The sequence below is a fragment of the Charadrius vociferus genome, unplaced genomic scaffold (genome assembly GCF_000708025.1).
Source record: "Charadrius vociferus isolate BGI_N301 unplaced genomic scaffold, ASM70802v2 scaffold12, whole genome shotgun sequence".
Lineage (NCBI taxonomy): Eukaryota > Metazoa > Chordata > Aves > Charadriiformes > Charadriidae > Charadrius > Charadrius vociferus.
Genome location: NW_009647422.1, coordinates 960,697 through 974,202, shown reverse-complemented (window position 1 = coordinate 974,202; position 13,506 = coordinate 960,697). Strand labels below are relative to the sequence as shown.

Sequence of the window (13,506 nt, the reverse complement as noted above, 5' to 3'; positions counted from 1 at the left end):
TGACTCTGTGCCCATAACCCATGCCTCCTCCTACCCCATTTTTATTTTCCACAGAATTTATCCAAGCAAAGCTATTTATTACAGGGATGGACACACCTCCTTCCCCCCCAAAACATGCCCCTCTTTGCTACAACGTTGGAAACTCCACATCAATCAATACCAAGGAGTACCTGCCTACATTTTTGTTCATGTTTCAGCTTGTCCCTCCAGCTATGGATAAACCCCTTACGGAATGGGATCCTGCATTGCGCTTGACCATGTAACTGAGCTGAGGTGAGGTGAGCTCTAGACCATGGCTAGAAGTTGTAGCCCCTTCTTCTACTCTCCTTTACAGTATCACCAAGACAGTATAGTCCTATCATAATAAATTGCAATACCTGCGATGTTCCCTTCCTTTCAGGCATTGTGTAACTGTGGGCAAAATCATATAACTCAACTACTTCCCCATAAGCCACAGACATTTTGGACTATGCACTTAAGCTGCTGGCCAAATGGTGGAGGACTAAGTTCCTACTATGTCACTCTGATTTTCAAAACCAATCCTTGAACTCTCAGCAGGCAGAAGACAGAGACCAGTTGTCCTACTGGTTAGAGCTGCAGCACCTCCCTAAGCTTGGACACCTTTCCACAACAGCCAGTACAAAGTCCATGGGTTGGGCTTTTTTTGTTTTTGTTTATGGCCAAATACTAGCCTTATTCTTTTGACCTAAATATGCCTGAATTTTGCCTGAAAGACAAAAAAAAAATTCTCTTTGAGCCACATCTACTTGCACCCTTCCTGCCTAAACAGTTCTTTCCATGTGCTGCAAATCACTTGGAAATGGGATGGTGGAGGAGAACATACATAGTGATTGCAAGAGATAACCCATCAGCTGAGGAGGGCACAACACAAGGGCCTTTATCAAAGTGCCCTTCTCCCTTTGGCAGGTAAACTTTGCTCTCATGCCCTATCCACACCCTGCACTGCCAACCCAATCAGATATTTTTAATTAGGTGCCCAATAGAGGTCTCTGTTTGAGATAATGCAAAGGGAAGCTCTTGACAAAGCACCAAAGAGCAGGTGGGCTTGTGCTTATTCAATAGGTGTACTGACTGCAGGACCTGCAAATGCCAGTTTGCAAGTCCAGATGTTTTAATTTAAAGGCAAGGAGCCTCTTGCTGTTGAGGCAGACAGCATTCTTTCACAGTAGCCAGGTCTATTTCTGACAACAATGTCAGGCTGCAGGAAAGCAGCCAGAATCACCCTGGCCTTCTCCATCTGTTTCTGACAAAAACATCCTGGCTTGCCTCAAAGAGATTATGGAGGGAGTAGCAGACGTGACGATGGGCATAGCATTTCAAATGCTGGTCTCAAGTCTTTCTCCCAGGGCATATCATCTTGCCTTGAGACAAGTGAAACCACTCTTCACAACGACACAATGGAAGTACACAGCACAAATCAAGGTGCTCTGAGGTCCATAACAACTTAAGTGAGGACACGTGGTACTGTGATGCCTTTATTAGCTACAATGCAGGTGGGTACCCGTACATGTCTAAGGGAAAAGAACATGCTGGATTGGCCCAGCATGCAGAATCCTGAATTTATGTAGTATAGAAGTGTACAATGCTGAAAGTCTGCTGCTAAGATGTGCCATTATGTAGACTATATGGTCCAGAATGGGATAACATCCCCTCTATTATACAGCTATATACATCCCTAGATGAGCACAGACCTCACACATGGCTACAAGATGTCAGCATCAGAAAGTGATGCTGTATTGAGTAAACCTCCAGTGATTCAAAAATTTCTTGCAAAGACCAAAAGATAAGGACTAAAGGTACACCCAATAGGAACTCACACTCGTATGATGACTACAGTTCTACCAATGGATCTTGCCGTGAAAAGTGGCAGGAGTCAGAGGAGCCCGACTCCTGGAAGCAAATGACTTATTTGGTGTCTGAAGATGGTACAGCCGCTCACAACTCTAAAAAAATTAAAGCAACCCTTCACATCCCAGTTCCGGCTGCCAGAGGTCAATGCAATCTTACCAGTACACCTTCACCTCCCATCACAGAACTGCTGCTCTTCTGAACACAGGCTTTGTACGTCCTCTAACATAATCTAGGCAAACACAGCAGCAGTAGCCCAACCAGAATGCTACATCAGTTCATGAGGACAGGGAGAAAGTATGTACCAGAGAACTGCTGGATCCTACTGTGAAGAATGTGGACGATCCTAAGCTTGGCCTGCCGCTCCTGGCCGCAGTTCTCATGTGTGGTACCATGCAGGAGACAGCATCCTTGTGTAGAGTGTTCAGTTTAGATGCTGAAGCAATTGAGGTTTTGACAGTACAAGGCAGGAGGGCAGGGAAAATGACATGCATAAAACAGATAAACTAGCAGTAACAAGTACACTGGAAGAACTTGTCAAGGAGAAGCAGAAAGGCAGACAGAACAGTTGATAGGAAAAAAAACTCAGGCAAACTGAACAGCAACACAGATGTAATTGGTACAAACAATAAAAGAATTAATATTAGCCATGCGACCCTAGCTTCCAAGCTTAGCCATCCTGAGTTCAAGTTTGAGAACTACTATAGCAGAAAAGACATGGCTTCTACCAGCAAAAGAAATTATATTAATTTAATTCTCTTAACCATTACGTTCACCAAAAGAAATTAAATTACTTCGGATTCTTCTACATGCTTTTTCTCCCCCACAGAATTTAATTATCATGTGTTTATTACCAACTTTTTAAAGATACCTGTCAAATCATCATTCTATCCTGTGCACACGCAGTAGCAAACACAATTTGCAAGAACAAAACAAATGTTTCGGGTAGCTTTTAAGTCTGAGAGTCTGACCTCGAATAGACCTCCTAACTTTGTGCTTACTTTCAAATCTTCTTCCAATTAAAGACAAGTTCCAGCTGAAAACATCAATGAAACCTGTACAGTCAGCTGTAGAACAGAGTTCAAACAGGGATGCAATACAAAGAAGTCAAGCTTTCTTTTTTTGAAGGTCATTCTCTCTTCTGCTTGTTTGTTTCATTCCACACCATCTCCAACACCTCTTCCTTCCTTTATCTCCACCTAACACTTTTCCAGCAAAGTTGTTCTAAGGATTTAAACAATCCTTCAGAGCTATGGAATATGTGGCTCAGACATCACACTATTCAGTCTGCTACTGCATTTTATTTCTTATATTTTGTAATCTATTCTGATTAAGATAAACTTCAAACAAGTTCCCATTATTCGATAACAGTTCATAGAATCATAGAATTGTCTTGGTTGGAAAAGACCTTTAAGATAATCGAGTCCAACCATTAACCTAACATCGCCAAGTCCACCACTAAACCAGCATCACGTCTATCCATCTTTTAAATACCCCCAGGGATGGTGACTCCACCACTTCCCTGGGCAGCCTGTTCCAGCGCTTGGCAACCCTTTCAGTGAAGAATTTTTTCCTAATATCCAATCTAAACCTACCCTGACAGAACTTGAGGCCATTTCATCTTGTCCTATCACCTGTTACTCAGGAGAAGAGACCGACCCCCACCTGGCTACACCCTCCTTTCAAGGAGCTGTAGAGAGCGATAAGGTCTCCCCTCAGCCTCCTTTTCTCCAGGCTGAACAAGCCCAGTTCCCTCAGTCACTCCTCATGAAACTTGTTCTCCAGACCCCTCACCAGCTTTGTTGTCTTTCTCTGAACACAGTCCAAGTTGTACCATTCTTTCCCATTCTCAGTTTATCCCTAGGTATCTCTTTAATAAGCATAAGTGATAAAAAAAAAAAAAAATCAGCAAGAAAAAAATAGAGGGGGCATCACCACACAGACCTCAAAAAAATTAGCTATGTACTGTACCTTCCACAAATTCATAGTATTACAAAGATCTTCTAAATCTTTACAGAGATTATCTAGAACACATCACATTCTGAGATTTCAGCTCTGACAAGATGAACTTTAAGAAGTTAACATAAAGGGATAGCAACAAATTTGTTTCACATAATCGGTTAGCTAAAAGCTAAAGCCAAATACTAAAATGCTGCCTGGAAACTCTTGCTGGCGCATTTTAATGATTTGGAAAAGAGTTATTTCATATACAAGGTAGAGGCTTCACTGGTGCAGTTAATTCAAGGTATATTGCAAGGCACTGAGCATTCAGGTATAAAAGGCCAGGAGATCACCAAGAGACACAAAACGCATTCTTCACAGAATGCATTCTTTGCATAAATAACACATACCAATTCCTATAATCAAGATTAACCTTCAACTTACAGCTGAAAAATCCCTGACGAATAGTGCAGACCAAAGAAACCCCCCCAAACTCTTACTACCTTTACTCTTCCAATCATTAGAAACCATTTTTAAAAGTTAAGTCCTGCTTAAAAAAATAGGTTGGAGAGTGCTACATTATAGCCAGACATTCTTTTGCTAACGCTGTCCCTTTGATGTCACAGATCTCTCCTCTCTCCCACCAAACAACCCCAGGATTTCTAAGGGACTATCATATTCCCTTTTAGTCCTTATTTTAGCTAAAAAAGAAAAAAGATTTCTCAGATTTAATAGAAGCTCCTGTCTTCTGATCCCTGTGTAGCACTTTTATGAACCTGAAATACACTCAAAATTTTATTATAATCAACATTTTATAAGAAAAAATTTATATATATTCAAAGTTTTATGTAGTGTCCCAAGTCAAATGTCACCATTATACTGTGCAGTAACATTAATACTTAATGTCTCTCCTGATAAATCCTAAAGAACTGCTTGCTGTTATCACATTTGTGTAACTCAAGTGACCAATAATTCCACCACAGTCTCAGCCTTGTCAATCACTTCTAGGCTAGAGGAGCCCCACATTAGGGACAAAAAAAAAAAAATAAATATGGTTTTGCCATAAATTCAGTTTTGCATTCTGTAATCATGTGTTATCTCCACTACTCTAACTCAGCCACAGTTATAGAATACCACACTATTTCCTACTACACGTTATTCAAATCCTCCTCAGCACTTAGAAGTCTCAGCTTTGTTTTTACCAGAAAAAAAAAAAAAAAAAGGATCAGCACTATTATTATGCTGTGGTTTATACTTGCATAAACAAATAATAACTGTAAGAAACATTAAAATTCTCCAATATAGGCATGCTACTTACCCGAGCACAAGCAAAGGAAGTTTTTGCAAGTCTTCGGACATATGTCTGAGAAGAGCTGAAACATAATTCGACCAACTAGAAGATAAAAAAAATAAAGAGTTTTATAACTCTTTATAACGACATAAGAAAATCTGCATATAAATAAATCAGCATGTTTTGAAAATGTAATTTTCTGAGGAAAAAGGTATTTTATCAAGTAGAATAAGAAATCATCTCAAATACGCATATATTAAAACAAGCAGCAGGAAAGAACAATACTCTTGGGCACTCTGGGCCCAAAATCCTTTAGTTTAAAAAAAATAATAAAAATAGACAAACCAAACAGTAAAGATGAAAGGCGGGCAGAACAATACTAGCAATTTCAGGACAAACACTCCACTTGCCAGATACTATGAACCAAATATTACTTTCCCTCTGTGCAAAGTGACAGAGTAACTCTCACTCTCAGTACAGCTAACCCCATGCTATTGGTGGTAGTTAAGGTATGTACCTTGAAAAACTATTAAAATACTGCTGAAGAGTGGTTTAACAAACAAAAACTATTTTGGAACTGAGTCACATCTTCTATTTTATTTTCCAAGATACTGGAATGTATATTACTAAAGAACAGAACCAGAAAACTCCCAAATACATCAAGTCTTTAAAAAATACATAATTAGCAAAGAAAAAGTTGTTACTCTATAGGTTGTGAAATAAGCCATAAAAGCCACGCTGTTGGCCAGCATTACAAGACAACCAGTAATAATCTGTCAATGCGCACTACCCTCTAGTGGGGTACACCGGTAAGACTTCAAAGATAATTTTAAAAAGTAACTACTCCAGGAATTACTTCTCTTTTCCTCCCCTCAAGCAAAAAAAAAGAAAATAATTGAAGTTCAAATGCGTTTTATTCAATACTTCGTCACCAAGAAATATTCTGAGAGGTTCCTAAGAAATTGCATTCAATTTTAGGGCTTTGTCCAAATGTATACAATTGTCAGCAAGGTGAATTGTTGGTTCAAAAAGGGGAGAAATAAAAAAACAAAACAAAACACAGGCCAGCTGTATTTTGTATTCTTCGAGAAAAATTCAAGATACCTTCAGCTGTTGAAATGTCTGCATTTTGTTAACTGCTGTAAATGTTTTCTGAGCGTTCATCATTACAGCAGGAAAATCTAAAGAAAATGGGTAGGGACAGTCTCCAAAGAATGAAGAAATAGCAAATGTTCAAAGACCCTACATTAACGAGTGGTAGCTGTAACTACCACTATGAAAAGACAGCTATTTGGAAGTGAAGAAACCATTATAAGCTATGCGGACTGAAGAGTCATACAGAAAACACAATAGAGAAGACAGTTTAGTAAGAGTGTTATCAATTTTCATTATAAGCACAGTAATTCAGGAGAGCAGAAATCCCATTCGTCTGCTTGCAAAAGTGTTGAACTGAGCAATGACTAAGTGCTTTAGAAAGCCACGTACAGATTCCCTCTTGCATTCACTATATGAAGCCTTTCAGAAAAAAAAAAAAAGTCACTATCCCCTTTCTACCAAGAGTAGAGAAATAAAGACCAGCTGCTGATTTACCGAGATGACAGCTGCCAAATAAGTAATAGGTGTCACTGCCTATGGGCTCCAGGAAGGACTTCTGCCCTCAGGCATAAACTGCAGAAGCCTTATGGTTTCAAGTCCCTGTCCCACATACAAACCCCACCATATTTAGCACCTTAAGCAACAGGCACCACCACAACCGTATTCTCGTGGAAGAACATCGTCTTAAGTTCTTGAAGATGTCAAGGCAGAACATGGAAAAATACATTCGTAACAATAGTATCATGATTTCAACAGTATCTTTCACTACTGCTTGGCGAATAATAACGTCTGCTAACTTCTCATACCTTTTAACTCCTACGAACCGTTTGTAATGCACATATCCATCATCAAAAGACTATAGGTACAGTTTAAACGATAAGGACGTCTCTCCTCCATACAATTTAAAATGTTGCTTACCTGGTTATGTCCAGCTATATAAAATGTGCACTTATAATACATAAACCACATACTGTGTATCCATCTGGTGAGTTACTATCTGTATTTTACCTAAACTGAATGAAAACTGTTATCACTGAAAGCTTGTATTTTCCACTGACAGTCAATGAAATGTGCAAGAGAAGGATCAAACACATTTTCACACCTGATCAGACAAATACAAATGAAATAACAGCTGCTAATAAAAAAAATAAATAAAAAAACGTATAAAAAGTACGCTTAGAATCTACGAATCCTCCTTTTATCTCTTCCACCAAAAAAAAAACCAAACAAGGAAACATCTCACTTTAAACTTGGGGTTGAGGTATACGCCAACATAACACAGATTAAAAAAGCATTTGAGATGCTACTAATTTCCTCACATTTAGACACCTCTTCTCCAAAATGATTCACCTTCACTGTATAGAGAAAATTTCCAATACTTTCTTCAGCTTCATTTCCCCGATACAAAGATTATCTGACTGGGGAACAAGTTTTCTGTGACTAACCATAAGACTTGAATAGTAAATTAAAACCAACAAACAAAAAATTGCTGAGAAGGGTTATTCAAGTAGGTAAAGTCAGCTCACAAACCCAGCCAGACTCCTCAGTCGGCTTTAGCCAAGAAATGAGCCTGCAGAGATACCTCACTTCCAGACTACAGCAAAAAATGCTGGGATTATATTTTTAACAATGAAACTCTTGCTTAACTTGAGATGCAAATCTTCCAGTACCACAAGGAAGTTATACAAACTATTAAAATCTTTATTTTAATGCATCAACAGGCAGGACATTTCTGTAATTTCAATTTAGTGTTGTTCACAATAGAAAACTGATTCTCACCAGCTTATAGCTATGAAGACGTGTTCATCTGTACCACAATGTGGATTTTACAGTACGTTACTGTACTTTTTGTGCTAGCCAACGCCATAGACACTTATCCAAGCATAACAACATTTGCCTATTATTTGTAAGACAATACTTTGATAAAGTATTCTTATTTGTTAGCAGGCTTTTAACTTAATTAAAGATTTTTTTGAAAGAAATTAGAGTAAGTGATGAAAGAAGTATTTACATTACTGGTAATTACACACAGTAAGTGATGGATATAGAAAGTCTAAGATGTTTTGAAGTTTGATTTCATAAAGTGCTATCTGTAGCTAATGAGCCATATCAATTATAGAAACCAGAAGGCATAACGTCCAGAAAAGAAAAATCCGATTTCAGAACTCTATTTTTCAAATTGAAAGATGAAAACTCTTTTCCTTTTGTTTTATTTTTGAACTCCTGATAAATTTTTCAGCCGCAGAAGCACTAGTACTTCATTCAAATTAAGTGGTAAAAATTCAGGGTAGGAATATCCATGCTATATTGCAGTAAGGGCTCCTGCTAGCCAAGTTTATTAAATTTATCATTGATTTCAAATGTTTATCCAGTGATTTCCTCCAATTTAGCTGTTTGACTTTTTAGAAACAACCTTGGGAGCCAAACACATATTGCTTGAATGGATTTTCCACGTAATACAAACTGCTTTGCTAGATTATGTTATGTTCCGTCCATAAAGGTGTCAATTTCAGACAGATGCTCCCAAAAATAAACCTAGTTATTCAAAATTAAATTTAAATATATTAGTTTTGTCTTTTCACAAATTCTTTGCGCAAACCAAGTAAGAAGCCACTGCAGCACTTTTCCCAGTATATCAACAGGAATATCCTGCTGAAGGAGAAAGCAGGGATTACAACCATTAAGACAGTGATGCACATGACTTACAGACCAGGGCCAGGAAGTCTGCCAGAGGCCCAAAGGCTTAGATAGATTTGCATACAAGCTTAAATAACAGCTCACTAAAATGACCGTATTTTCATTTTATCAATTTATTTATCCCCAAATTTGTGAACACTAAGTAATGTAAATTTAAAAAGACTGCTTTGAAGTAGAAATGTGGCTACAGTTTTCAGAAAAATAAAAGCTTAGTGTGGAAGAAGAACAGTTTTATTTATAACACCAGTTAAAACAATGGGTGTCCCAGTTCCCCTGAGCAGGGACCTATAATCTTGACACATTAACACTTTGTTAATGCTTTGTTACCCCACCTTACACTCTTTGCAAGGAAAGCTTATCTCCATAAATTTCTTTTCCCAGCTGTCTACTAAGCCAGTCTTCCACAAATACTACCTAAAGCTCCCTCCATTCCAATCTTCCATGGTCTCCACAAAAGCACACATATTTCAGTACTGCACACAACAAGAATTTACTGTCTTTGGTTTCACAGAGATACGCAAGTGAGAGACTACACTTTGTCTTTTCTTAGCAGAAAAGGCTGATCAGTTTGGTCTTCCATTTACTAATCCAGACTTCAAGGTAAATCTCCAGGGTATTTCATTTTGCATTGCCTACAACAATTATATATGATGACTGGGTTACATGTTTTATTAAACCAGAATCTACATCTTATCTCCCTTACACACCTTCTGACAAGGGTCCCTGATATCACACGCCCTCTTGGCTCATGTTGTACTGCATTCAACTGGATTGCCAATCAGTTCATGGACAGAATCAAAGTTCTCATCTGTTTTCTGCCAATCTACAGCTTTTTGCTTTCAAATCGATAAAAGTTAATGGGAAGCCAGTCAAGAACATTCTCCATCTTCAGGAAGGGTAACAAAAAAACGCATAAGGCCTCCCTGGTTCTACTAATGCAGGCACAGTACTACCATGACTTTTGCAGTGGAGCTCATTTCACATAAATTCATAGCAGCTGAAACTTGGGAACTAGGAGAGATGTAATGAAAGAAAAGACTGACTGATAAGGCCATAAATTCATAGCAGCTGAAACTTGGGGACTAGAAGGAGAGATGTAATGAAAGAGCAGACTGACTGATAAGGGAAGGGACATACCCCAGGAAGGAAAGAAACTGAAGTGGAGTGAAAAAAGTTAATAAGGGGTCAAACAATAACATACTGTTTGACAAACGTCACATCAGAAGTTGACAAACGTCACATCAGAAGTTGACAAACGTCACATCAGAAGATGGGGGGGGTAGAAGTTAAAAAAAAAAAAAAGAAAAGATGAGAAGAAAGAAAAGTCTTCATGAATAAGAATAAAACAACATACTTTATGATGGATAAAGCCAGTCAGAGAGGGCAGGGAGCGAAGAAGTGTGAAAAAAAAACCTTGAACAGCCACACGAACTGCTACAGCAGACTACGTATGTGACATACTAGCCACACATCTGTTGTAATTATCACAGTTACCTGAAAGACTGAAGTTCCACACAGATTTTGCATCACAGAGTAAAGACAGAATTATTTAAATAGGCATCTGCTGCTATCCTGAATTTCTTGGCATACTGTAAGTAGTTCACTCTTATGTGCATGCTGTATGCATCCAAATCCACTGGTGGGGGGGACCCAAAACAGAGGGTTGCTGTCTGTGCTAGTATCAAAATAAACGCTTATTCCTGATTTATTCTCCATTTGCTCTTTAAAAATTATGAACCCCAATGTGCATTCATAAAAAAATGCTTAACAAGCAACTTATTAAAAGCAGCCTAAATTTAGACTTAAAAAACACTGACACAAAGCCTACAAAGTTTGCCATACTGCAAGAGGCACATACAAGCAGGCATCAAGTTTTATTCCAAGATTCAGTAGCTACAATTGAAATATGGACACAAAAGCTGTAATAAAGCGCAGCCAAAGATACGGTATTAATTCCTGTATTTTCTAAGCGATATACTTAAAGAGTAAAACCAATCTGAGCTCTGCAGTCTCTTCCCTTCTCACATACACACACCCAACACACACATACCTTTTGCTGCTGCTTCTCACCTAGTCTGTGCACTGCTCTCTTATTTTTAATTGCTACAGGTATCTTGACAAACATTGGGCAAGCAAAGTCTGTAAGGGGAAAGCTAAGAGCTAGCAGCTGCATGGAGGAATATTTTTGGACTCCAAGCAACCTACACTGTTAAAAATGACACAGTTTTGTTTTCTGCAGGCAAAGAGATGTCTCCAGTACTGAGAGGCGCGTCCTCTTATTCTCTGCGTTTTGTGGAGAGATGAGAGTTCAGCTTTTCCGTGTAGACAGAGTGAGGGCAATGCCTTATATCTTGGCTAGCAAAAAAATGCAGGATTGTTCTGTTCCCCAGTTCTTTCTCCCTACATCTAATAAGAATCGGTTTACTTGATTAAAGTCCAGTAAGCAAAATGTTAATTTGAAAATCTTCCGGCAGTTTAAAAGTTAAAATAAATACCTCACTAGTATCAGCAGGAGAGTACCTCTCAGAGTTAGTGCTTCATGTCATCTGGAAGCACTGCTTTATCATTCATACTTGATTCCGCTTTTGAAGGTCATCTTACAGCAAGGTTCAAGCTTTTTAAATATAACCTTAAATCCCGAGACACAGTTGCATAGTGAGTTTATAAACAGACACTAGAATAAAATACTATAACCAGATTACACACAAATCCCCATACCAACATTTTACCAATTGGCACATTTTCCTGCAAAAATACAAGCCATTAGTCAGATGCAATAAAAACAGCAGGACTCTGAATTTGATAGACAGCTGGGAGATTCCTGTTACTTTAAAAAGAAAATAAAGACAGACAGCCATGAACAGAGCCAAAGCCCCTGTGTCTACTCCAGGTACCAAAAGCTCTGCACCACCAAGAACACTAACGCTGCAATTCCTCTCTGACACCGCTATCAGTCATCAAACCCAAGTGGATGTGAGGGAAAACAAGGTAATCCACTTTCACTCGTGATGCACAGCACAAGGCTGAGAAGGGGACAAGGCAGGCAGCAGGAGGTATTATAAAATGGGAACAGGAATGTCTGCATAAAGAAAGAGCCAAAGAAAACAGCACAGGCAGAGATTCCTCAGATGGAGAGTCAAAACAACAACAAAAAAGCTAACAAAGATTAAAAGCAAGTGAGATGAAGGATAAATTGTCTTTGCTATAAACCAATTTCATCAAACTACCATTCCTAAACCGGAAGCTTACCCAACCTAAAACATTTTTAGTAGTCTTATTCCATAGCAAATCTGAATTTAATGCAACAGAAAATGTTAAAACTCCATTTAGATTAACATTTTTCTCTCCAGTAAAAGTATTCAGAAAAGGCACTTTCAATTAAAGCAACTCAAATAGAAGTTACAATAGCAACAGATTTATAGATATGCCCTATCAGATCACTGAAGTTAGAATTAAGTCTTCAGGAATTTTGGTGAAAACAAAAAGCAAGCCAAATGGGTTACACTTACATTTGAATGCAACTGAAATTTGAAAATGCAGAGATATAAACACTTATTTCAAAGGCTTTCAGAGAGACATTGAAGCAGAAAATGAAAGTGAAAGCATAATGAAGCCACCACATTTATTCATTTTTCTGAGAGACAAGTAGTATCGATACAGAGCACCGAGTCTATGTGAGACAACCAATACGCATCGATAAATTCATGTTCAGAAAGATGGGTAAGTAAATCTGTATGACCATTTTTACAGAGTAGGGAAAACAGAAGAGGGAATCAAGTAACTATTCCAGGATTAAAACTCACAGTCTACCACTTACAGGTGATTACACTTCCCATAGCAAAAATATGAGTTAAGAGATGGATTTGTTTTAATTGGGTTTTGTTTTTTTTTTTTTTAAACAGGCCACCCGGGGAGACATTCTATGCTTCTATGGTCAATTCTTCCTCTATGTTCAGAAGATTCATTTTGAGCAGGAGGAGGAAAGATTTAGACCAGATGACCTCCTGAGGTCCTTTTCCAGTTTTAATTACTGTGTGATTAAAAATACTTCTAGGACTACCTCTCCAGTTTCTTCACAACTCGCCCCAATATTCCACAGTTTATAAAACCGTAAAGATGTAATACAGAACCAGGCAGCACTTCTAATAGAGAAAGCTTTCTATCTTCAGAATAGTTAGACAGACTCACCGAACCTCTCTCTTCATGTATGCAAATGAAAATCAACAGCAAGGCGGGGGGGGAAGCACCCAGCACCCCAGTAAGCACCAAAAGTTACTAAAAACTGAGAAATAACACATCAATGGCCAAACTCATTGCTAACGCCTCGGGTCAATTATTAAGGCAAAAATATGGTTAAAAAAAAAAAAAAAAAACAGCCCAAAACAGGAAACACAACACTTGAGAGGAATGCCTGTGTCAGAGAGGCAAACCTTACCTGGTTCCCGGTTGATTTCTATCTCGAAGAAGCACTGGGGCCGGTCCTGCACCCCCATGGCGGCGGGCAGCCCGGCGGCCCTTCGCCACCTGGACACAAAGAAGAAGCGCTCAGGGTGGGGAGCGGCCCGGCACCGCCGGAGCCCGCCCCTCGGCCGCCCTCCCTCCCTCCCTCCCTC

General features: G+C 38.8%; 1 protein-coding gene across 1 annotated transcript in view; it reads right to left on the bottom strand.

The window, feature by feature from the left end:
- NKTR (natural killer cell triggering receptor) overlaps positions 1-13,386 on the bottom strand; it is a 42,209-nt gene extending 28,823 nt beyond the window's left edge. Inside the window, 2 exon segments of the mRNA XM_009880491.1 lie at positions 5,129-5,203; positions 13,329-13,386. Coding sequence (XP_009878793.1) covers positions 5,129-5,203; positions 13,329-13,386 — 133 coding nt within the window.
- Between the last annotated feature and the right edge of the window lie 120 nt (positions 13,387-13,506).